The sequence below is a fragment of the Panulirus ornatus genome, chromosome 5, assembly GCF_036320965.1.
Source record: "Panulirus ornatus isolate Po-2019 chromosome 5, ASM3632096v1, whole genome shotgun sequence".
NCBI classification, from domain to species: Eukaryota; Metazoa; Arthropoda; class Malacostraca; order Decapoda; family Palinuridae; genus Panulirus; species Panulirus ornatus.
In genome coordinates, this window is record NC_092228.1 from 10,020,762 (window position 1) to 10,045,761 (window position 25,000).

The 25,000-nt window shown below is 51.4% G+C and overlaps 1 protein-coding gene across 11 annotated transcripts in view; it reads right to left on the reverse strand.

Moving 5' to 3' along the window:
- LOC139748260 (uncharacterized) overlaps nt 1-25,000 on the reverse strand; it is a 392,710-nt gene that overhangs the window by 204,505 nt on the left and 163,205 nt on the right. For all 11 annotated transcript variants that reach the window (XM_071661213.1, XM_071661283.1, XM_071661232.1 and 8 more), the window contains exon 3: nt 22,758-22,912. In XM_071661213.1, coding sequence (XP_071517314.1) covers nt 22,758-22,912 — 155 coding nt within the window. The remainder of the gene's footprint in view (nt 1-22,757; nt 22,913-25,000) is intronic.

The window sequence follows — 25,000 nt, forward strand, 5'->3', positions numbered from 1 at the left end:
AGGGGAGAAGGGGAGGAGAGAGAGAGAGAGAGAGAGAGAGAGTGGAGGATGATACCTTCGCCTGGCAGGGGTCGACATTTTGGGGGATGGGGGTGCTGGTAGGGAGACAAGACCATGGATGAAACTCCATAATGGGGAGAAAAAAAATACACCAGCATGACCGAGACGAAGATATATGGGTTGTCTGTGAAGCAGCAGCAGCGGTCGGCCTACCTACCTCAGCCCCAGCCTGATTCCTCCTCACCAAGGGCCTGACTCGGCAACAGGCGAGGGGCGGCTTCAAGGGCGTCTCTCTCGGCCAACCCGCTCACAAGATACAGTCCAGCCGGGTTGACGAGACACCCTCGTCCACCCTCGGGTCTGTGTGAATATCCCATCCTCCTCCTGTCTCTCTCTCGTCACATAATGCCACCGTGTCACAAACGGTTCCCAATCATACCCAGTTGTTGCTGGCGATGGACCAATTGCGTGTGATCAGACGCTGACGTCATGCGTTAACATTAGTGATGACGGTGACTGTGTACAGTGGGAGAGAGAGAGAGAGAGAGAGAGAGAGAGAGAGAGAGAGAGAGAGAGAGAGAGAGAGAGAGAGAGAGAGAGAGAGAGAGAGAGAGAGAGAGAGAGAGAGAGAGAGAGAGAGAGAACAGCAGACCTGATGGTCTGTGACGAGGTTATCAGTTGGAGGACATTGAAGATAACTGGAGGTCGTCTCTCAACTGATACCAAAAGATTACTGTGGCAAAACATCTTGTGATGATGGCTTGTATCTGGTGCGTCAATATGATTACTGTGTGGCCTCTGGGAACTCAAGGGTTGGGTTACCCTGTGGCCTCTGGGAACTCAAGGGTAGGATTACTGTGTGGCCTCTGGGAACTCAAGGGTAGGGTTACTCTATGGCCTTTGGGAACTCAAGGGTAGGGTTACTCTATGGCCTTTGGGAACTCAAGGGTAGGATTACTGTGTGGCCTTTGGGTACTCAAGGATAGGATTAGTCTATGGCCTTTGGGAACTCAAGGGTAGGATTACTGTGTGGCCTTTAGGAACTCAAGGGTTGGTCGAATGCCTGTTTCTCTTTCTTATTTTTAAGTTACGATTTTTTTTTTTTTTCACTGTCACATATCTTACGTAACCTCTGGCCCATTTTTTTTAAGGCAGGTTCTCCACTCCTTAATTCATATTTTTCCTCCTCTCTTCTGACTCCATTTTGTTTTAAACCCTTTTCTACGTTTCAATTAAGGCCTGACCTTGAAGAGGACTTCTGTTCGTGGCTGGAGCCTTCGACGTAGAGAGAGAAAATATATATACCACCACACACTTGATACGGGCCGGTTATCTCCCCAACCAGCCAGGCTCACTGGGTTCACTCCCTCTACCTCCCTCTCCCTGGTCCTCTCTCTCTCTCTCTCTCTCTCTCTCTCTCTCTCTCTCTCTCTCTCTCTCTCTCTCTCTCTCTCTCTCTCTCTCTCTCTCTCTCTCTCTCCCCTCCTTCCCTTTCCTCCTCCTTCGCCTCTCACTCCACTGTATTATCCACTCATCAGTTTTCCCCTCCCTCCTCCTCCTCATCCTCCTCTCCTCACTCTTCCCCTTATCCTCCTCCTCCAGCTTTGTGTCTCCCCCCTCATCATCATCATCCTCCTCCTCCTCCAGCTTTGTGTCTCCCCCCCTCATCATCATCATCATCTTCATCATCCGTGTCTTTAACACCAGTCTTCACCATCATGTTCCCCCATCCGCACACCGCATGATTGAAGCCCCCTTCTCCCGTCACTATCGCTCCGTCATCGTTAGTAAGATGGTGAGTGTGGCGAGCGTGTCTCGTCATGGTCTTCGTCGTCACCTTCGCCCTCAGATGACTTCGAGCGTTTCGTGTGAACGATCGTCCCCCTCTCGTCATCAAGAGATGAGTGTGTCGCATCAAAGGGCGGCGTCGTTGCCGTGATCAAGTGAGGAGAGTTTCAACAACATCATCATTATCATCATCATCATCATCATCATCATCATCATCATCATCATGATCGTCATGGCGTGAGGGAATGGCATAGGCGCACCCAGAGAACCTCCATCATCATCTTCCCCTCCTCCTCCTCCTCATCCTCCTCCTCCTCCTCCTACCCTGGCTATTTGTACACCGCAGGTGAAAAGCCCTGAGGTTTGGGATCGCATATACACATACACACGCAAACGCACGCCCCCACATCCCCACCCGCGACCCGGACGACTGACGAGAGACATAGCCGTCAAAAAATCGCCTGCGGGTTTAGTCTGGACTGCTTTTTAAAACCCCAAGTAACTTTTGGATGAGTAATGAATTACTCAGATGAATAATATTCAGATGAAGTAAGATGCCTGCCTGTCTTGCCTTCCTGCACAAGCAAACCCTTAGGAAGGGGAGGAGCAGGAAGGGGGGGGGGGGAATAACTGTCGAATACACATTGTGGACCTTGTAAGTGATCGACGTCAACATTACAGAATACTTGCCAAAGATCGACGACACCAATATTACAGACTACCTGCCCCTGATCAACGACACCAACATTACAGAATACTTGCCCCTGATCGACGACACCAACATTACAGAATACAGAGAGCCACATTAAATCTTTTCCCCTGTAGCCATCAGTTTGCCACACCTGCAAGATGCGCTCCCTGAATTTCAGTTGTAAATAGATTTTGTGGCTTTTCCCCACGACGGTATGGAAATTCCTTACAGCCTGCTGCTGAAATCCATATCAGCAAGGAAGCATAAAGGTTCTCAAACACAGAAATGCGCTCAAAAAGGTTTGGTTCTTTAGTGTATTTTGTTGTACGAAACACACACACACACACACACACACACACACACACACACACACACACACACACACACACGACATAATCTTCAGTGTCAGATAATAATAATGATAATAGTGGTAATAATAATAATAATGATAATAATAATAATGATAATGATAATAATGATAATAATAATAATAATAATAATAATGATAATAATAATAATAATAATAATAATAATAATAATAATAATATTAATAATGGTAATAATAATAATGATAGTAATAACAACAATGATAATGATAATAATAATAATAATAATAATAATAATAATAATAATAATGATAATAATAATAATAATAATAATAATAATAATAATAATAATAGTGATAATAATACGTCACTGGCATTAATAAAAAGCTGAAGACGAGAATGGAGGGAAAGAAACAGAAAAAATCTGTCTGCGTTGCAATCGTATGCTGGGTGAGTTGGGAGCCTCCAGGGGGCTTTGTGTTGGCCAGCCGGACAAGGAGTGTGTCGGTATTTATAGCCTGCTCTACATATGTGTGTGGCCGCTGTGGAAAATGACGGTGTGGAACGCCGCGGCCGGGTGGGTCTGTCTGTACCGGAGGAGAAGTGGGCGGAGGAGCTGCAGCGGGGAGGGCAATGGATTGTAGGAGACGTTACTGTAATGGTGGGTCTGTACTAGTGTGGTAAACTGTAATGGTGGGGCTGTACTGATGTGGTAAACTGTAATGGTGGGGCTGTACTGGTGTGGTAACTGTAATGGTGGGTCTGTACTGGTGTGGTAACTGTAATGGTGGGGCTGTACTGGTGTGGTAACTGTAATGGTGGGGCTGTACTGGTGTGGTAAACTGTAATGGTGGGGCTGTACTGGTGTGGTAAACTGTAATGGTGGGTCTGTACTGGTGTGGTAACTGTAATGGTGGGTCTGTACTGGTGTGGTAACTGTAATGGTGGGGCTGTACTGGTGTGGTAACTGTAATGGTGGGGCTGTACTGGTGTGGTAACTGTAATGGTGGGGCTGTACTGGTGTGGTAAACTGTAATGGTGGGTCTGTACTGGTGTGGTAACTGTAATGGTGGGTCTGTACTGGTGTGGTAACTGTAATGGTGGGGCTGTACTACTGGTGTGGTAAACTGTAATGGTGGGGCTGTACTGGCGTGGTAACTGTAATGGTGGGGCTGTACTACTGGTGTGGTAAATGTAATGGTGGGGCTGTACTACTGGTGTGGTAAACTGTAATGGTGGGGCTGTACTGGCGTGGTAACTGTAATGGTGGGGCTGTACTACTGGTGTGGTAACTGTAATGTTGCATCCGTATAAAGGATGCGATGGGCGTGGGGCTACAGTGGAGAGAGAGAGGTGGTAGCACCGTGGTTACTGTAGTGGAAGAACTGTACCGGAGGCACTGTCACGACGGAACTGTACTGTTAACTGTAGCGAGGATCGGAGGACGTGAGGTAGACGCTGTATCACTTGGGAAAACCACACCAGCAGAAGGAGGGAGAGCGGAGCGCGCTGTGGCGGAACTCAAATTCGAAATAGGCGATTCACTCGTTTTCTTTCGTCGGTTGAACCGTGTTTGGAGATCAGGGAGGGTTTCCACCTCGCGTCAGGAGCGCCCCTTTTAGGCAAGCCTTCGTGAGACGCAGACGATCCGTCTTTCCTTGTAAAACAAAAGGGGTCTGGTGAATATAAGGTAGGCGAGGGGGATAGATCTGTCGATCAACCAGCCAAGAGACGCGAGGATGCGTTTCCCAGGGAAAATCCAGACGAATCCGTCAATCGACCAGCCAGGCAGGCGACGCGAGGATGCGTTTCCGAGGGAAAATCCAGACGAATCCGTCAAGCGACCAGCCAGGCGACGCGAGGATGCGTTTCCGAGGGAAAATCCAGACGAATCCGTCAATCGACCAGCCAAGAGACGCGGAGATGCGTTTCCGAGAGAAAATCCAGACGAATCCGTCACTCGACCAGCCAGGCCAAGAGACGCGAGGATGCGTTTCCGAGAGAAAAATCCAGACGAATCCGTCAACAGTGTTCATTTTAGTATATTTATGAGCGACATTATCGGTTGTCTGGAATGTTTACAGTTACGGCGATATAAACAAATGACGGTCACATTCTTCCAATCAGTGTCAGCGATTTGTCTCGGCGTATTATGTGAGCGGACAATAGGACCATCACCCGAGGACAAAAGCATATTATAACGAAGTTTGGAAATTGTAGGAGGTTTTTTTTTTCTTTTTTTGCAGTAGCCACTGCAACAGAGGAAGTGACTCCCTTTTTTTTTTTTCCACCCCCCCCCCCACACACACACAGCTAAAATGTTTCAGATAAAACTTTACGCGTGTTAATATTTCCCAGTCGTAAAGACGTGAATTGCACGGAAGTAATTTTGATTGGATGAGTGTACTTTACTGTTACACACACACACACACACACACACACACACACACACACATAGAGGGATACGTGCTATAGTTTATTATGGAGATATGTTTACATAAGCATCCTGGCCTATTACCAAATAATTCCCCCATTGTTGCCTTCTAAATATTTTTACCATAGAGATATTATTATTATTATTATTATTATTATTATTATTATTATTATTAGTATTATTATTATTATTATTATTATTATTATTATCATTATTATTTATTATTTCATTATTATTATTATTATTATTATTATTATTATTATTATTATCATTATTATCATTATTATTATTATTATTATTATTATTATTATTATTATTATTTATTATTCTATTATTATTATTATTGTTATTATTATTGTTATTATTATTATCATTATTATTATTATTATTATTATTATTATTATTATTATTATTATTATTATCATTATTATTGTTATTATTATTATTACTATCATTATTATTATCCTCTTACTGTTGTCACTGTGATTATTATTTGGCTTATTTATTGATATATTTTTTTTATTCACTTCTTTGCAAAGACTCACAGAACTGCCAGCGTACGAGAGGAAAAAACTATGTCTTCATTCCGGGGAAAAGCCTGGAACTGATTTCCGAGGGGAAAAATTGAAGATGTGACTTGCAAGACGTAATGAAAACGTGGCGCGTAATAACACCTTCTAAGTGTTGGGCCCAGTTCGCAACAAGACTTGGACTAGAGGAAATAAAACGTATGAAAAAAAAAAAAAGGAGACCTTAGAATTGCAAGATAATAGTACGAGGATCCAACATAAAATTGAAGGAAAAAAAGGGTTTTAAGGTTGTGTCAAAATAAGGCCTCTGGGCCAGTCGTCCCCCCTGACTGTCGTCGTGTCATCAGGTCGTACCGTCGTGCCCCCCAAAGGGGGGGTCGTAGTCGAGAGGTTGGGTTATACCGATGTGTTAATCTACTTTCGAACCTGGCTCAGGCAGCGGCGGACGACGCCAAGGTACGTCACAAACGCGGGGCTGCGGACAGACGCATTCGTGTGTGTGTCTGTGTGTCTCTTTGTTCGGCATGCCATCGGTCTCCACACACACACACACACACGTCCGTCTGGTGAGGACAGAAGACGGATACAAGGAGGTGAAAAAAGACAGAGGAAAGACTCGTCACAAACACACACACACACACACACACACACACACAGACACCCCAGCAGACCTGGCCGGGGTGGAGAAAAGTGGTGGTGTTGGGAGAGGCTCAGAGGGAGGGAGGACGGGGTGTGGGAGAGAGAGAGAGAGAGAGAGAGAGAGAGAGAGAGAGAGAGAGAGAGAGAGAGAGAGAGAGAGAGAGAGAAGAAGAAGAAGCTGCCGAACTCCTGCTGCAGGCGAGGCTGACGGTGGGGGGGAAAGTTCATGGGCGCCGCCACAAAAGCTCACGCAAAATACATAACACATATCATGGCAGGCGAGGGAGTGTTCTCAACCATCTCATAGTTCCTCCCTACCCTGGCAGGAACTCGCCTGGCAAATTTTTGGTCATTCTTACCCACTAAGTGTCGCCCTTGAAAATATGGGCACATTTCTACATATATGTATATACATATACATATGTATATACATATGACCTGTATTTTGTAAGGTAATCAACGTATATATATGAGACCATGGGGAAGATGAAACATGAGAAGTTCCCAAGTGCACTTTCGTGTAATAATCGCATCATCAGGGGAGACACAAGAGAGAAATATAAGTCAGTTGATATACACCGAAGAGACGAAGCTAGGACGCCATTTGGTAAATTTTAGTAAACCACAGTCGTAAACCACAAGGGTCAATCTTGTGTGGTAACGGGGCAACAGATGATAAATGGGTTACAAGAGAAGGGATCGGCCGGGGTGTGTCTGTGTGTGGTTCCTCCTCCCGCCCGCCCAGTTCCTCCTCCTCCTTCCCGCCCGCCACGCCATTTAGACTGTGATAAACGAAGCCGTTTCACCTTTATAGGTCATCTCGGGGTCATGCGTCGTGGCCCAGGGCTGTTAGCGATGAATTGACGTGAATTAGGTCACTCGGAGTGCGACGTTACGACCCTGGGAGTGCGACGGTACGACCCTGGGAGTGCGACGGTACGACCCGTGGGTTACGATCGGAGGAGGTAGGGTCGGGCTCAGAGAGGAGGGGTGTGTGTAAGCCATCGTCCATCAGGGGGTCGTATGCCGCGTTGCCCGATAGCCAAGCCGTCATTAGCGGCGGCCTTCCTTCCTTCCTTCCTGCCTTCCTTCTCTCCTTCCTTCCTTCCTTCCGTCGCACCCCCGCACCTCCACTCCTCCCTTCGAGGGTTTTCCTTCACGTGACGTCACCACGTGTCGTGTCCTCGTCGTTAATGGAATGTCGCCGGCCCGGGGTGGCGGAGGAACTAATACTTCAGGTTAAGAAAAAAAAGAAGAACGAAAGAAAGATAAAAAAAAAACGACCACTGTCTCGCCAGCTGTTGTGAAGGAGGTTCATGTGGGGCGCGCCGGCCCCTCCTCCTCCTCCCGCCTCCTCCTCCTCCTCCTCCTCCTCCTCCTCCTCCTCCTCCTCCTCCTCCTCCTCCTCTTCTTCCTCAAGAAATAAACGCTGGAAAAGTGGGGTTCTTGACGAACTGGAAAGTCAACACTGGAAAGATTATGATAAAAGACGTCGGCTGGTACACCACATGAGCCAAGCTGGTCTGTGCCACTAAACCCTGCCTCCTCCATCACCATGTCATGACCCAGGCTCGTCTGTGCCACTACCCCTGCCTCCTTACCATGTCATGACCCTAGGCTGGTCTGTGCCACTACCCCTGCCCCCCCTCACCATGTCATGACCCAGGCTGGTCTGTGCCACTACCCCTGCCCCCCCTCACCATGTCATGACCCCAGGCTGGTCTGTGCCACTACCCCCTACCTCCATCACCATGTCATGACCCCAGGCTGGTCTGTGCCACTACCCCTGCACCCCCCTCACCATGTCATGACCCAGGCTGGTCTGTGCCACTACCTCTGCTCCCCTCACCATGTCATGACCCCAGGCTGGTCTGTGCCACTACCCCCTACCTCCATCACCATGTCATGACCCCAGGCTGGTCTGTGCCACTACCCCCTACCTCCATCACCATGTCATGACCCCAGGCTGGTCTGTGCCACTACCCCCTACCTCCATCACCATGTCATGACCCCAGGCTGGTCTGTGCCACTACCCCCTACCTCCATCACCATGTCATGACCCCAGGCTCGTCTGTGCCACTACCCCCTACCTCCATCACCATGTCATGACCCCAGGCTGGTCTGTGCCACTACCCCCTACCTCATCACCATGTCATGACCCCAGGCTGGTCTGTGCCACTACCCCCTACCTCCATCACCATGTCATGACCCCAGGCTGGTCTGTGCCACTACCTCTGCCCCTCACCATGTCATGACCCCAGGCTGGTCTGTGCCACTACCTCTGCCCCTCACCATGTCATGACCCCAGGCTGGTCTGTGCCACTACCCTGCCCCCCCTCACCATGTCATGACCCCAGGCTGGTCTGTGCCACTAAACCCTGCCTCCTCCATCACCATGTCATGACCCCAGGCTGGTCTGTGCCACTACCCCCTACCTCATCACCATGTCATGACCCCAGGCTGGTCTGTGCCACTACCTCTGCCCCTCACCATGTCATGACCCCAGGCTGGTCTGTGCCACTACCTCTGCCCCTCACCATGTCATGACCCCAGGCTGGTCTGTGCCACTACCTCTGCCCCTCACCATGTCATGACCCCAGGCTGGTCTGTGCCACTACCTCTGCCCCTCACCATGTCATGACCCCAGGCTGGTCTGTGCCACTACCCCTGCCCCCCCTCACCATGTCATGACCCCAGGCTGGTCTGTGCCACTAAACCCTGCCTCCTCCATCACCATGTCATGACCCCAGGCTGGTCTGTGCCACTACCCTGCCCCCCCTCACCATGTCATGACCCCAGGCTGGTCTGTGCCACTACCTCTGCCCCTCACCATGTCATGACCCCAGGCTGGTCTGTGCCACTACCTCTGCCCCTCACCATGTCATGACCCCAGGCTGGTCTGTGCCACTACCTCTGCCCCTCACCATGTCATGACCCCAGGCTGGTCTGTGCCACTACCTCTGCCCCTCACCATGTCATGACCCCAGGCTGGTCTGTGCCACTACCTCTGCCCCTCACCATGTCATGACCCCAGGCTGGTCTGTGCCACTACCCCCTACCTCCATCACCATGTCATGACCCCAGGCTGGTCTGTGCCACTACCTCTGCCCCTCACCATGTCATGACCCCAGGCTGGTCTGTGCCACTACCTCTGCCCCTCACCATGTCATGACCCCAGGCTGGTCTGTGCCACTACCTCTGCCCCTCACCATGTCATGACCCCAGGCTGGTCTGTGCCACTACCTCTGCCCCTCACCATGTCATGACCCCAGGCTGGTCTGTGCCACTACCTCTGCCCCTCACCATGTCATGACCCCAGGCTGGTCTGTGCCACTACCTCTGCCCCTCACCATGTCATGACCCCAGGCTGGTCTGTGCCACTACCTCTGCCCCTCACCATGTCATGACCCCAGGCTGGTCTGTGCCACTACCCCCTACCTCCATCACCATGTCATGACCCCAGGCTGGTCTGTGCCACTACCCCCTACCTCCATCACCATGTCATGACCCCAGGCTGGTCTGTGCCACTACCCCCTACCTCCATCACCATGTCATGACCCCAGGCTGGTCTGTGCCACTACCTCTGCTCCCCTCACCATGTCATGACCCCAGGCTGGTCTGTGCCACTACCCCTGCCCCCCCTCACCATGTCATGACCCAGGCTGGTCTGTGCCACTACCCTGCCCCCCCTCACCATGTCATGACCCCAGGCTGGTCTGTGCCACTACCTCTGCCCCTCACCATGTCATGACCCCAGGCTGGTCTGTGCCACTACCTCTGCCCCTCACCATGTCATGACCCCAGGCTGGTCTGTGCCACTACCCTGCCCCCCCTCACCATGTCATGACCCCAGGCTGGTCTGTGCCACTACCCCCTACCTCCATCACCATGTCATGACCCCAGGCTGGTCTGTGCCACTACCCCCTACCTCCATCACCATGTCATGACCCCAGGCTGGTCTGTGCCACTACCTCTGCCCCTCACCATGTCATGACCCCAGGCTGGTCTGTGCCACTACCCTGCCCCCCCTCACCATGTCATGACCCCAGGCTGGTCTGTGCCACTAAACCCTGCCTCCTCCATCACCATGTCATGACCCCAGGCTGGTCTGTGCCACTACCCTGCCCCCCCTCACCATGTCATGACCCCAGGCTGGTCTGTGCCACTACCTCTGCCCCTCACCATGTCATGAAACTGTGGGAGAGGGACTTCAGGAAACTGTGGGAGGGGGACTTCAGGAAACTGTGGGAAGGGGACTTCAGGAAACTGTGGGAGGAGGACTTCAGGAAACTGTGGAGAAGGGGACTTCAGGAAACTGTGGGAGAGGACTTCAGGAAACTGTGGGAGAGGGACTTCAGGAAACTGTGGAGAAGGGGACTTCAGGAAACTGTGGGAGAGGGAACTTCAGGAAACTGTGTGGGTGGGTCGTGGGAGAGACGGAGTTTAACGGAATGTATTTTCTGATGGCTCGGCAAACATCTTGGATCAGCCACGGGGTTGTAAGGGTCTCCTTACAAACACAGGAAGAAATGCGGTGATTGCTTGGCTTGCGAGAGAGAGAGAAGAGAGAGAGAGAGAGAGAGAGAGAGAGAGAGAGAGAGAGAGAGAGAGAGAGAGAGAGAGAGAGAGAGAAGGAGTGGTGGGGGAAATTACAGTTCCTGAAGACGACTGAGTCAGGTCTGTAAGACGACGGGAGGCGAGAGAGAGAGAGAGAGAGAGAGAGAGAGAGAGAGAGAGAGAGAGAGAGAGAGAGAGAGAGAGAGAGAAGGAGTGGTGGGGGAAATTACAGTTCCTGAAGACGACTGAGTCAGGTCTGTAAGACGACGAGAGAGAGAGAGAGAGAGAGAGAGAGAGAGAGAGAGAGAGAGAGAGAGAGAGAGAGAGAGAGAGAAGGTGGGGGGGGGGCATTCCAGAGGGCTGGCTGGCAGGGACTCAGAGGGGAAGTAGGAGGTGAGGAAGGGGATTGGGCAACGGGTGTAGCAGCGTCGTGGGGAGAGGGAGAGGAGGAGGCGGAGGAGGAGGAGGAGGAGGGAGAGGCTATTGAATGTAATGTAACGGGCTCTGAGAGAGAGAGAGAGAGAGAGAGAGAGAGAGAGAGAGAGAGAGAGAGAGAGAGAGAGAGAGAGGGGGGGGGGGGGGAGAGAGCTGCAGCGGCGTGGCTGGAGGGAGAGGTGGTTATGTGAGAGCCCGGGTTCCACCAGTGTGGCAGGGGTTAGGACGAGGTCGCCTTAGCAGGAAGGGGAGCGCTGCTGCTGCTGCTGAGGTGTTGGTGTTGGTGGTGTTGGTGGTGGTGTTGGTGGTGGTGTTGGTGGTGGTGGAGGTGGTGGTGTTGGTGGTGGTGTTGGTGGTGTTGGTGGTGTTGGTGGTGGTGCTGCTGCTGAGGTGTTGGTGTTGATGGTGGTGGTGTTGGTGTTGGTGTTGGTGGTGCAGAGCGGAGGGCAGATCCATTTCAGAGGGAGAGAGAGAGAGAGGAAGGGGAGGACGACAGGCAGGCCTGAGATTTATTCCAGAGAGTGAGAGAGTAACTGAAGTACAACACACACACACACACACACACACACACACACACACACACACATACACACACACACACACTCAAGTTTGAGGGGGCACAACACCACATAGGGAGGCGAGGAGGGTGGCAACTCATGGCGGCACACATCCGCTGCCGCCAGACGTACACACATACATGTACTGGTGTGAGGATGTGGCCACCGCTGCCCTCCCGGCTGGGCTCCAGAGATGTGTGTGTGTGTGTGTGTGTGTGTGTGTGTGTGTGTGTGTGTGTGTGTGTGTGTGTGTGTGTGTGTGTTTGTGTGTGTGGCACTCCTGAATCATGCCTCCTCCTCCTCCTGCTGCTACCCCCACAGGGAACACCCTTGGTAATGGCCAAGTAACATGCTGGGCTGAAATACAACGGGAAAGCGCCACAGTTTAATGTCTCGTAGGGCCGGCCCACCAGCCACTTGTGGTAGGGGTTTATCCCACCTGTGCCGTGTGGTTAGCACGTAGCCAGGCGACCTGGGTAATGTGATTTAAACCCGGCTGTATTTGTGTGTGCGGTGGTAGGTTTTAAGCGCGTGCGGCCAGGTATGGTGCAGAAACCCTGGGTAATACAATTCACTGTATCCCGACAACGGGTATGGTGCGTGTATCGTGTGGCCTGATGTGTTATACAGTGACCTGATTGCTCTTAACTTATCCTCTCCCTTAACAGTGCGTGGATACAGAGAGGTTCGTAACTTCTCGTGGACGACCCCTTGGGTATAACGATGAGCGTGACCTTTTCGAACCCGGCCCCTTAAGACCAGGTCAGAGGTCAAGCCATCGTATGAGCAAAGTCTTTCCCTGTCGAACTCAAAGGGTCACGTGTCGCCGTGCTCAAGGGATCGAGAGAATATATGTATATACTCGCAAACTCATGAACAAGATCGAGGAGTTAAACGAAGGCATCGCTCCGTTGCTGTATGGTCACCTAGACTCACCCAGACACAGCTCCTGCAGGAGGGAGTGATGTTCTAGGCTCAGGTCAGGTAAGGTGAGGCAGGGTCTAACTACAACCCAGGGGGCTCAGTGTGATGGTATTTTGGAAAGGTCGTAATCACGGTGTAGATGAGGAGGGAGTGTGGGTGGAGCCGGAGGTGTGTGTGTGTGGGGGAGAGACGTGAAGGGAAGCCAGTAGTCAGTTAAGGTTGGAAGTAGAACTCATGATAGACAGGGGAATAATGAGTTACAAGAAGCAGGGTTGTGTGTGTGTGTTGTGTGTGTGTGTTGTATGTGTGTGTGTGTGTGTGTGTGTGTGTGTGTGTGTGTGTGTGTGTGTGTGTGTCTGCTGAGGTAGATGAAGACTCGAGAAACGAGCAGTTTGTATCAGTCGTTGGGTTTGGTACGTCACATTACACGTCTTCGTGTCTATACTGTCTTCTGCTCCCTCCTGGCGTGTGGAGACGTCGGCAGTGTAGGAGAGCGACCTTAACGTAAGATATCGGCAGTGTAGGAGAGCGGCAATTAACAGTGCTTCCTCCTCCCGGCTGCAGCAGCAGACACACAGGGCGGCAACATCACCACCACCACCACCACCACCACCAGCGCCACCCGGCCCTCACCCTCCAGGCTGACCCCACGGCTGTATAGGAGACTGACATGCATGCATCATCACCCTCTCTCTCCTCCCCGGCCGAAGATAAAGCAATAAAGGAGAGCGACATCCAGTACCATTCTCCTCCTCCTCTCCTTCCCCCTCGAGGCGGAGATGCGGCTATGTAAATAGGTTTATAACACACTCTCTCTCTCTCTCTCTCTCTCTCTCTCTCTCTCTCTCTCTCTCTCTCTCTCTCTCTCTCTCTCTCTCTCTCTCTCTCTCTCTCTCCACCCTGGAGCCTCACTCACCACAGCCTCCACCGTCTTAGTAGACCCAGACACAGCCTCTGATCATCAGCTGTGCAGCATTTTTGTTTGTCTTATTCCACGGGGGAAACAGAGGACTCGCCCACGTTGACCAGCTCCCATGTACAAAGAACCGACCAGGTACACATCCCACTTGTGGAGTAACCGACCAGGTATCCAACCCACTTGTAGAAGAACCGACCAGGTGCATATCTCACGTGTATAAAAACCGACCAGGTGCACGTCCCACGTGTATAAAAACCGACCATTGTGCACGTCCCAATTGTATAAAAAAAAAAAAAAAAACCAGACACCCACCCTACATATGGAAGAACCAATTAGGTTCCCACATAAAAGAACCATGTACGCAGTCCACATATAGAAGGACCAGACCATGTACCCAATCTACATCACGGGCCATGTATATAAGTGTGTAATATGATCTTAGAATTATCTTTAACACCTGAAATAAGTGTTGAAAAAAATTCTGTTAATGATAATGATTTAACTTTCACTGCCTTGATGACACCTGTAGTCATCAGGCCTCTTTGAGTCCAGCTGATCACCAAACGAACACACACACACACACACACACACACACACACACACACACACACACACACACACACAAGAATCGAACTGGTACCCAACTGGTGCCCAGCTGAAACACTGGAGAACAGGAGTGCCCCATCCATGAGATAGACCACTTAAAAATATCTATCTGACGGGCAGGAAGGCCGCCATGGAACCTGTTAATGACGCGCCACCAAGCAGCAGGAACTTGTAAAAAGATGGAAGGTGGAGGAGGAGGAGGAGGACGCGTGAGGAATGAATGAGTACAAAACACTGCTGGAGATGGTGACGCTTAATGGGACTTCACGATGAGGGAGGGGGAGACACCGAGGGGAAAATGAAGCCAGGAATCATTGGGGAGGGGGAGAAAAAAGAAAGAGATAATTGAATGAAGGAGAGGGAGGGAGGGAGTATGTAGGTTGAGACAGAGGGAGAGAGAGAGAGACACACACACACACACCAGAGTGTAATATTATGAAGGTGAGGTAGAGTTGCGAATGCAACGTAAACACAATCACAAACGATCAGTAGCGAGATCACATGCTAACAAGAGACCGAAGGAGGAATTGGAGGAAATACAACGTATTGGGAGGAAGAGGAACGCTAGACAGCGAGGGGAAAGTGGGAAACACAGACCCGCTGGACGAAAAATGGTTTCCGTCACATAACTGGGTAAATGAGAGTACGCCTGTGTCGGTAATCCACGGCTCGACCCTAAAGCCACGAAGGGCCGGTGAGGTATGACGATCCTTGTGAGGGACTTCGCAGAGTACGCTGTGTGGGGTTTTGGGTCCTTCGCTCTTTGTGGGCCACGGGAGGTAAAAGTGTGGCACTGGCCTAACTCGCTTTGCCACCCCTCGGGGACCCAGAGGACCTGGGTTCGTGTCCAGTGTTGGAACCAGTCCTGGAGCTTCCCTCCCTCCCTCCCTCCACACCCCTTTCATCTTGCTTCCCACTGACCTCAGTGCAGGGTTCGAACCCCCCGTCATGGCGCATGCTGAATATCAAGGACCATGGTGCCGACCCTTGGGGTACGATGGCCTGGCCTGTGACCTGACTTTTAAGGGCTAAGTCAAAGGCCATACCATACCCTAGGGTCGTACCGTCGTGCTTAAGGGTCATAGCGTCTTGCTCTAGGATCATACGGTCGTGCTCAAGGGTCGTACCGTTGTGCTCAAGGGTCGTTCCGTCGTGCTTAAGGGTCATAGCGTCGTGCTTAAGGATCGTACGGTCGTGCTCAAGGATCATACGGTCGTGCTCAAGGGTCGTACCATCGTGCTCAAGGGTCGTACCATTGTGCTCAAGGGTCGTACCGTCGTGCTCAAGGGTCGTACCATCGTGCTCAAGGATCATATCGTCCTGCTCAAGGGTCATACCGTCGTGCTCAAGGGTTCAAGGATATGTTTTAGATATTCCTTATTTTCTCGTCTTCGTGTCCGGGAAAGAAGTGGTGGTGGTGGTGGTGGTTGGGGGTGGGGGATGACTACGGCTACAGTGACCAGTGTAATTCACAGTCTGTGTTGGTCTGCCAAAATTTCAGCTCCAAAAAAATGGAAGCGCCGGATGATCACGTAAGGCTGAGTTCCAGATACATGTAGTGTTCTCAATATCACACACTTCAAGGTAAAGGTATATATATATATATATATATATATATATATATATATATATATATATATATATATATATATATATATATATATATATATTAGGAAGGATCACAATTGAGCGCGTGATCAAGTATATTCCTATGAGTCCACGGGAAATGAAACACTCATCGTGTTTCATTATATATATATATATATATATATATATATATATATATATATATATATATATATATATATATATATATATATATATATATATATCTTGTCCCTGGGGATAGGGGATTAAGAATACTTCCCACGTATTCCCTGCGTGTCGTAGAAGGCGACTGAAAGGAGAGGGAGTGGGGGGCTGGAAATCCTCCCCTCTCATTTTTTTTTTTTTTTTTTCCAAAAGGAGGAACAGAGGGGGCCAGGTGAGGATATTCCAAAAAAGGCCCAGTCCTCTGTACTTAACGCTACCTCGCTAGCGCGGGAAATGGCGAATAGTTTAAAAGAAAAAAATATATATATATATCACATAAGAAGACGTGTTTTGGATCTTTCACTCAGTGTGTGTACAACGAGTTCCAGAGAGAGTGTTTACACTCAAGCCCCACGGGGGCATTCAAGGCGTGAGTCTAGGACAGTAGGAACCTCAGACACGAGGGAAGGCATTTCTATGGTAATTAGGACACTTGGGAGACGGGAATCGAGGGCCTCTTAGCCAAACACCGCGTGAACACGATCCAAAACCTTGAACCTTCCAGGTATGTGTATGATAAGGGGCCTGTGTGTGTGTGTGTGTGTGTGTGTGTGTGTGTGTGTGTGTGGGTGTGTGTGTGTGTGTTATGGTGGAATACTAACAACAGCCGGGTGGTTGTAACTGGGAGCGGAGGTGATGATCAATGAGGGAAGAAGCTGCCAGCACGTCAGCGTGCACAGCCAGGCCGGGAAACCTGCGCGACGGGACTGGACCACAGCTGCGGCCTTCACTTAGCGTGCGTGGTGAAAGGCTCGGTGGAGGATTATATGGGCGCGCGCTCCAACCTTCTCCTTCCTCCCACACACACACACACACACGTTGTGCGGTAGAGCACAATCGACACCTGTTGTGGAGTGGGAGGTGTACACCGAGAGGACCAAATGTGCTCCATTGTACAGATGTTATCACAACTTTCAAAGGAGCGTGTAGCTCGATCCGGGTCAGACATCGTCATCTCTTGGGTCTGCGACGACATTTCTTTCCCTTCCAGGCGGGGGCACCTCCAGGCGTTTTAAAAACGTAGTAGGGGAGAGAGAGAGAGAGAGAGAGAGAGAGAGAGAGAGAGAGAGAGAGAGAGAGAGAGAGAGAGAGAGAGAGAGGCTTTAATACCCCTCGCCCTTCCACAGTTGGTGAAATTTCACGATTACTCGTTTTTGGTGTGATTAAAACTGTGGCACGAAGGAAGTGGATCATCTCGTAATTGGGAGGGTGGATGTGGACCAAACCTTGTACCGCAGACGCGCAGTGCACACGAGGCTCTGCACTTGGTGCGGTCTTCGAGGTTTCGGAGGAAGGGTCAAAGCTGACTGGTCACAAGGTCTCTTAGATGGATTTAGAACATTACTTCGGGTGATTCTACACCGACAGACGACATGAAATACATGGCATTTCACGCCCGTAGCTGGGCACGGAACGCGGCTCTCCCCACACACCAGACGAAGGGGGTAGGGCACACGGGTCCTCTCCCCACACACCAGACGAAGGGGGTAGGGCACACGGGTCCTCTCCCCACACACCAGACGAAGGGGGTAGGGCACACGGGTCCTCTCCCCACACACCAGACGAAGGGGTAGGGCACACGGGTCCTCTCCCCACACACCAGACGAAGGGGTAAAGCACACGGGTCCTCTCCCCACACACCAGACGAAGGGGGTAGGGCACACGGGTCCTCTCCCCACACACCAGACGAAGGGGGTAGGGCACACGGGTCCTCTCCCCACACATCAGACGAAGGGGTAGGGCACACGGGTCCTCTCCCCACACACCAGACGAAGGGGGTAGGGCACACGGGTCCTCTCCCCACACATCAGACGAAGGGGTAGGGCACACGGGTCCTCTCCCCACACACCAGACGAAGGGGTAGGGCACACGGGTCCTCTCCCCACACACCAGACGAAGGGGTAGGGCACACGGGTCCTCTCCCCACACACCAGACGAAGGGGTAAAGCACACGGGTCCTCTCCCCACACACCAGACGAAGGGGTAGGGCACACGGGTCCTCTCCCCACACACCAGACGAAGGGGTAGGGCACACGGGTCCTCTCCCCACACACCAGACGAAGGGGTAGGGCACACGGGTCCTCTCCCCACACACCAGACGAAGGGGGTAGGGCACACGGGTCCTCTCCCCACACATCAGACGAAGGGGTAGGGCACACGGGTCCTCTCCCCACACACCAGACGAAGGGGGTAGGGCACACGGGTCCTCTCCCCACACATCAGACGAAGGGGTAGGGCACACGGGTCCTCTCCCCACACACCAGACGAAGGGGGTAGGGCACACGGGTCCTCTCCCCACACATCAGACGAAGGGGTAGGGCACACGGGTCCTCTCCCCACACACCAGACGAAGGGGTAGGGCACACGGGTCCTCTCCCCACACATCAGACGAAGAGGTAGGGCACACGGGTCCTCTCCCCACACACCAGACGAAGGGGGTAGGGCACACGGGTCCTCTCCCCACACACCAGACGAAGGGGTAGGGCACACGGGTCCTCTCCCCACACACCTGACGAAGGGGTAGGGCACACGGGTCCTCTCCCCACACATCAGACGAAGGGGTAGGGCACACGGGTCCTCTCCCCACACACCAGACGAAGGGGTAGGGCACACGGGTCCTCTCCCCACACACCAGACGAAGGGGTAGGGCACACGGGTCCTCTCCCCACACACCAGACGAAGGGGTAGGGCACACGGGTCCTCTCCCCACACACCAGACGAAGGGGTAGGGCACACGGGTCCTCTCCCCACACACCAGACGAAGGGGTAGGGCACACGGGTCCTCTCCCCGCACTCTTTATGGTATCGGCGTAAAACACTGTGGCTGCAGGAACGATAACTTTGCGGGAGTAATCGACACGTAAACCACGGGGCGCAAGCGGTAGAACCCGAGCCTTGGACCCGCGCGACGCATCGGGTGTACAACTCTCTCCTGAGGGAGGAGGAGCACCTCTTAACTCTCTCTCTCTCTCTCTCTCTCTCTCTCTCTCTCTCTCTCTCTCTCTCTCTCTCTCTCTCTCTCTCTCTCTCTCCCCGAAGGCCTTCCCTGACCCACCTGAGTGAAAGGGACTCTTCACAGCGGCCGCAGAGGCTTCCTTGACCCACCTGAGGAAGGAGGGCCCTTTGCGAGGCCCCAGAGGCTTCCCTGACTCACCCGAGTGAAGGAGACTCCTCACCGCGGCCCCAGAGGCTTCCGTGACCCACCTGAGGGAGGAGGAGTCTTCGAGGCCTCCCAGAGGCTTCCCTGACTCTCCTGAGGGAGGAGGACTCTTGGCGGCGGCCCCCAAAAGGCTTCCCCCGACCCTCCTGAGGGAGGAGGACTCTTCCTAGCCCCCTAAGGCTTCCCTGACCACCTTCACAAGGCAGTCGGTGAGTTGCAAAATCAGTACAGAACTTTGACCTGCGACTGATACCTGATAACACGATGTTAAATGTCACGTATGTCTCATATGTGCATTAATGTTCAACGTTTGAGCCGTTGGCATTTGAAGCCACTCTGCCCAGTTGTTGTCAAGCTGAGTGTGTGTGTGTGTGTGTGTGTGTGTGTGTGATTTAATCACTGGAAGTACTTATCTACACACACACACACACACACACACACACACACACACACACACACACACACGAATTCTTGGAAATCTGTCAGTGTGATGAACGTTCGAATCTCACGTAGCGTCGACGGCCTTGGCTTCACATATTCTCAGGGACAGTGAGGAGGTAAGGAGGAGAAACACCCGCTCTCTTTTATATATATATATATATATATATATATATATATATATATATATATATATATATATATATATATATATATATATATATATCCTGCCGAAGTCGTGTTCGATCTCGTGAATGAGAGAGGCCCTTGGGTTTCCTCAGCAGTATCCTTGAGTCAGTTTGTTGACGAAATTGATGATGTTTGAAAAAAAAAAGAAAAGAAAAAGATGGTGGAATTCATTTTAAGATTGTGTCCAGAGAACATTTCAGTTGGAAATTGAAAAAAAGATGAATGAGGAATGTAGGAACTACTTATGAGAGCATTCGTGTTTATGAAAACAAAAGCTATCACTAAAACAAAAGCTATTGGTAAAACAAAAGGTATCAGTAAAACAAAAGCTATTGGTAAAACAAAAGCTATCAGTAAAACAAAAGGTATCAGTAAAACAAAAGCTATCCGTAAATCAAAAGCTATCAGTAAAACAAAAGCTATCGGTAAAACAAAAGCTATCGATAAAACAAAAGCTATCGGAAAAACAAAAGCTATCAGTAAAACAAAAGCTATCAGTAAAACAAAAGCTATCAGTAAAACAAAAGCTATCAGTAATCATTATCTATACGAATGATGGATTCTCATTTGCTATTACTTCTATAATTTTCAGATACTCTGTTAAAAATATAAAACTCGAGATATTGTGTTAATGATTTGGCCGTGAAAACTGGCGCTAATATACAAACTGTTAATTAGCTAAGTTTTTTAAGAAAAAAAAAAGAAAAAAAGGACCGCTTCTTCACGTTCAAGAATTTCCGATGGGGAATCTCGTCAGACTTTGAGAGAGAGAGAGAGAGAGAGAGAGAGAGAGAGAGAGAGAGAGAGAGAGAGAGAGAGAGAGAGAGAGAGAGCGTCTACCGTAAAACGAACTCAAATTTTCAGGTCCGACTCTAGAAACCACATACTTCGGGGGTCATGGTTGATCAGGCGCGGTTACCCTCCCCCCGCGATTGTCGCCTCCTCACTGGACGACTCTCTGGTGGAGCCTCAGGGGTGACGATTAATTATTAAAGTTCGAGGAAGATCGTAACCTGCGACCAAGGAGGACGGAAGGGTTGAGAGGACGCGGTGCGAGCTGTGGCTGGTCGGGTGAGGGCGAGGGTGAGGCAGAGAGCGAACTGAAGACAGAGGCAGTAGATAGGACGGTGGGAGGAAGACCAGGCGGAGGAGAGGGGTGCGTGGAGGAGGAGGAGAGTGAGAGGATAACGGGTGGGTGGGAGAGAGAGAGAGAGAGAGAGAGGAAGAGAAAAGAGGAGTGAGTGAGATGTTTCGGGAAGGGAGAGCGAGATAGTGAAGGAAGGAAGTGGAGCGCGGTGGTTTGGGGGAGGGGGGAGAAGGAAAATGGAGCAAAAACGGAAGAATGGTCTGGAGGAACTACAATTGGACGACGGAGCAGTAAAACCACAAGACGCAGCGACCCCAGGAGGCTGGCGCGCCGGACCTCGGACTCGAAGTTTGATAAGTCTGTTATTTGGGGGTCTCCAGGCTGGGTGTGGTTCCTTAACTCGGTGGGAGAGAGAGAGGGAGGGAGGTGGCGGTGGCGAGAAGAGAGGTCGCCTGAGGGGGAATGGGAGGAGATTGGAGTACGATGGAATGGATTGTGGAAGAGGGAGAAGGGTCAAGGGCGTCATGGGGGGGAAGGATATATGTATGTATTCATGTCACGGTAATACGCCCACGACTTATTACGGAACCCGTAAAGATGTGATCTGTTTTCTGGCTTACACGCGCGCGCGCGTGTGTCAGGGAAGGCGTGCGTTGGTTGAATGATGATCACACGAGAAGCGATGTTTTTTTTTTTTTTTTAACGCCCTAGCCTCATCCCCTTGAGCACGACGTGACGACCCCTGAGCACGACGTGACGACCCCTTGAGCATGACGTGACGACCCCTTGAGCACGACGTGACGACACCTGAGCACGACGTGACGACACCTGAGCACGACGTGACGACCCCTGAGCACGACGTGACGACCCCTTGAGCACGACGTGACGACCCCTGAGCACGACGTGACGACCCCTGAGCACGACGTGACGACACCTGAGCACGACGTGACTTCCCCTTGAGCACGACGTGACGACACCTGAGCACGACGCGACGACACCTGAGCACGACGTGACGACACCTGAGCACGACGTGACGACCCCTGAGCACGACGTAAGGACCCCTTGAGCACGACGTGACGACACCTGAGCACGACGTGACGACCCCTGAGCACGACGTGACGACCCCTGAGCACGATGTGACGACACCTGAGCACGACGTGACTACCCCTGAGCCCGACGTGACGACACCCTGAGCACGACGTGACGACCCCTTGAGCACGACGTGACGACACCTGAGCACGACCTGACGACCCCTTGAGCACGACGTGACGACCCCTTGAGCATGACGTGACGACCCCTTGAGCACGACGTGACGACCCCTTGAGCACGACGTGACGACCCCTTGAGCACGACGTGACGACCCCTTGAGCACGACGTGACGACACCTTGAGCACGACCTGACGACCCCTTGAGCACGACGTGACGACCCCTTGAGCACGACGTGACGACCCCTGAGCACGACGTGACGACACCCTGAGCACGACGTGACGACCCCTGAGCCCGACGGATGGTACGACCGTTAGACTCACTGGGTCTCGGGCTCAAGCCTCGTCCACCCACAACTCCATCATTAGAATTCGGGAATAAGACTGACGGACCTCTTTGGTGAAGTCCCTCCCTCCCTCCCTCCCTCATCCTAACCCTGAAGGAGGGTTTGCTACTTACCAAGAAGCTTGGAGAGCCAGTCTGCAAGGTCCTCCTTGAGTGGTAGGAGCTGACGTTCGTGGGCCTCGGCGATCTTGGCGTTGAGGAGCGACATGTACTCGAACTCGGTCTTGGGATACTCATCGTCCTCCAGCTCCAGGCAGAAGGACGGTTCCCTGGGAGAGGAGGAGGAGAAAAAAAATATATATATGGGGGACGAGGTCAGCTGCGTGCGAGGTCATATGAGTGTTCAGGGGTTAGTATTGTCGTGTGAGGGTGTGGGAGGAGGGGATGGGGGTCACAGATAAGGTCAAGGTCACAGATAAGGTCAAGGGTTGTCGAGAGAGGATGATCTTGGCACACCATGTTTAAAAAGGCCTGTGGTATAAAGTCATAATAACATGATGGGGTCAGCTGCAGTGGTAGATTAACCCGTGTGTCTGGCCAGCAACCAAGCCATGGTGCCACGCCGGTCATAGCCTGGTGTCAGGGGGTTGCACGTGGGGCAGATGAGAGTACGTAACCGAAGGGAAAATTAACTGGAGCGCACTTATCAATCAAAGCGATCCGTGAATGATGATGATTCGGATAACACGAAGGGTGAACAAGAAGGGACGAGTGATTTAAGAAGTAGGTGTCTGTCAGGAGGAAAAAGAGAAGACAAGAATGGTATTAGTGTACACCCCTCCCTCTTCAGTATGAAATGGCCCATCACAGAGGGGACAGAGTATGATGATAGCTGATGAAATGAGGGGAGACTGGAGTGATGTTGAAAGAAAAACGAAGCACTGGGAGTCAGAGAATGACTCAAAAGCAGTTCGTATCTTGAGCTCTCATGAAAGAAGACTCGAACGTAGTGGGAAGAAGGAGGAGGAGGAGGAGAAGAGAAAGAAATTCCCTGGACTGAAAGAAAAATAACTAACAATGGGAGTACAGAAATAGATTCCCTGGGTAATAGACTGGGACGAACAGGTAAAGACAAATGAAGTCTTTTGCCAGCACAAGAACCATGGCAGGACGGAGATAATGACCTTCCTCAGCTCAATAACCTTCCTCAGCTCTCGACTCTCAGTCCTCGCAGGGGCCAGCGTGAGACCCTGGGTCAAGGTTAGTCTTGGATACTCACTATCGTGGTCAACAGGTCTGTCGAACTAGATCCACTAACGGTAGAATGGAGCCAGGTTGATACAGACTGCAAGACCTTGTACATTAGAGCTAGATAGGTTAACACCCGAGAAGAACCGAGTGTGAGGAAGTGGATTACTCTCGAGTTATAGGTAGTCATTCCGTTCCTCCTTCGGCCTGCGTTTGAGGGCCTGATCATCTGAGTGGTGTGGCAGCGGGAGATCTCTAAACCTAGCGTGATTCCCACAGGGCCAGGGAACGGAATGTAACAGCTGGCTACGACTCAGGTTAGCCTACGAGACTCGATCTCTCTTTGGGTGCATTCCAGGAAGCCATCACTTCGATGAGATTTGAGCTCGATCTGGTGAACAGAGCAGGTGATCAGAAAGGCTGAAGCTGTCGGGAACTTAGGAGGCACACGGAGAGGGACTACAGCGATGCCTCTTATGGCCAACATAGTGAGGCAAACCCAGTGACTTCAAACACAGTCTTGACCCCATTGGCCACGTACGACTTAGCGAAAAGAAGCGACGGAAAACCTGTCGTTAGGTAGAGGGGAGGGGACGACCAGTCAGATAGATGCCTGGCTGGATACCGGTCATTTCTGAGAGTCTGTTGGGAGCCGATGAAATGGGGGATCTCGTCCCAATTTCGTTCTAAAGTCAGATGAGGAAGTCGCCTGAGGTTCAGGACGGACGTGCAGTTGCATGATTCTACTCTCTCTCTCTCTCTCTCTCTCTCTCTCTCTCTCTCTCTCTCTCTCTCTCTCTCTCTCTCTCTCTCTCTCCCACCTGAGCCCGGGGGATTGGTAAAACGAATCGAAATCCCAGAGTGATTCAGGAGAGGGGGCGATTGAATTTGAAATTTACTCTGCGGTGCAAAATCCGTGCGGCCTCCCTCCCGTCTCTTCTTAAACATTACCTCAATATCCTGAGGGCGGTGGTCTATGCATATCATGCCATCTGCAGGGTTTAGAAGAGGGAGAGAGAGACACATACACACACAGCTGGCTGCCGAAATGACTCTGTCTGCACACACACACACACACACACACACACACACACACACACACACCGTGCAACTCCCTTAAGTCTGGGAGAACAAAAGAATGCGGCGGGGCTGTCAAGAGCGGGAGGAGG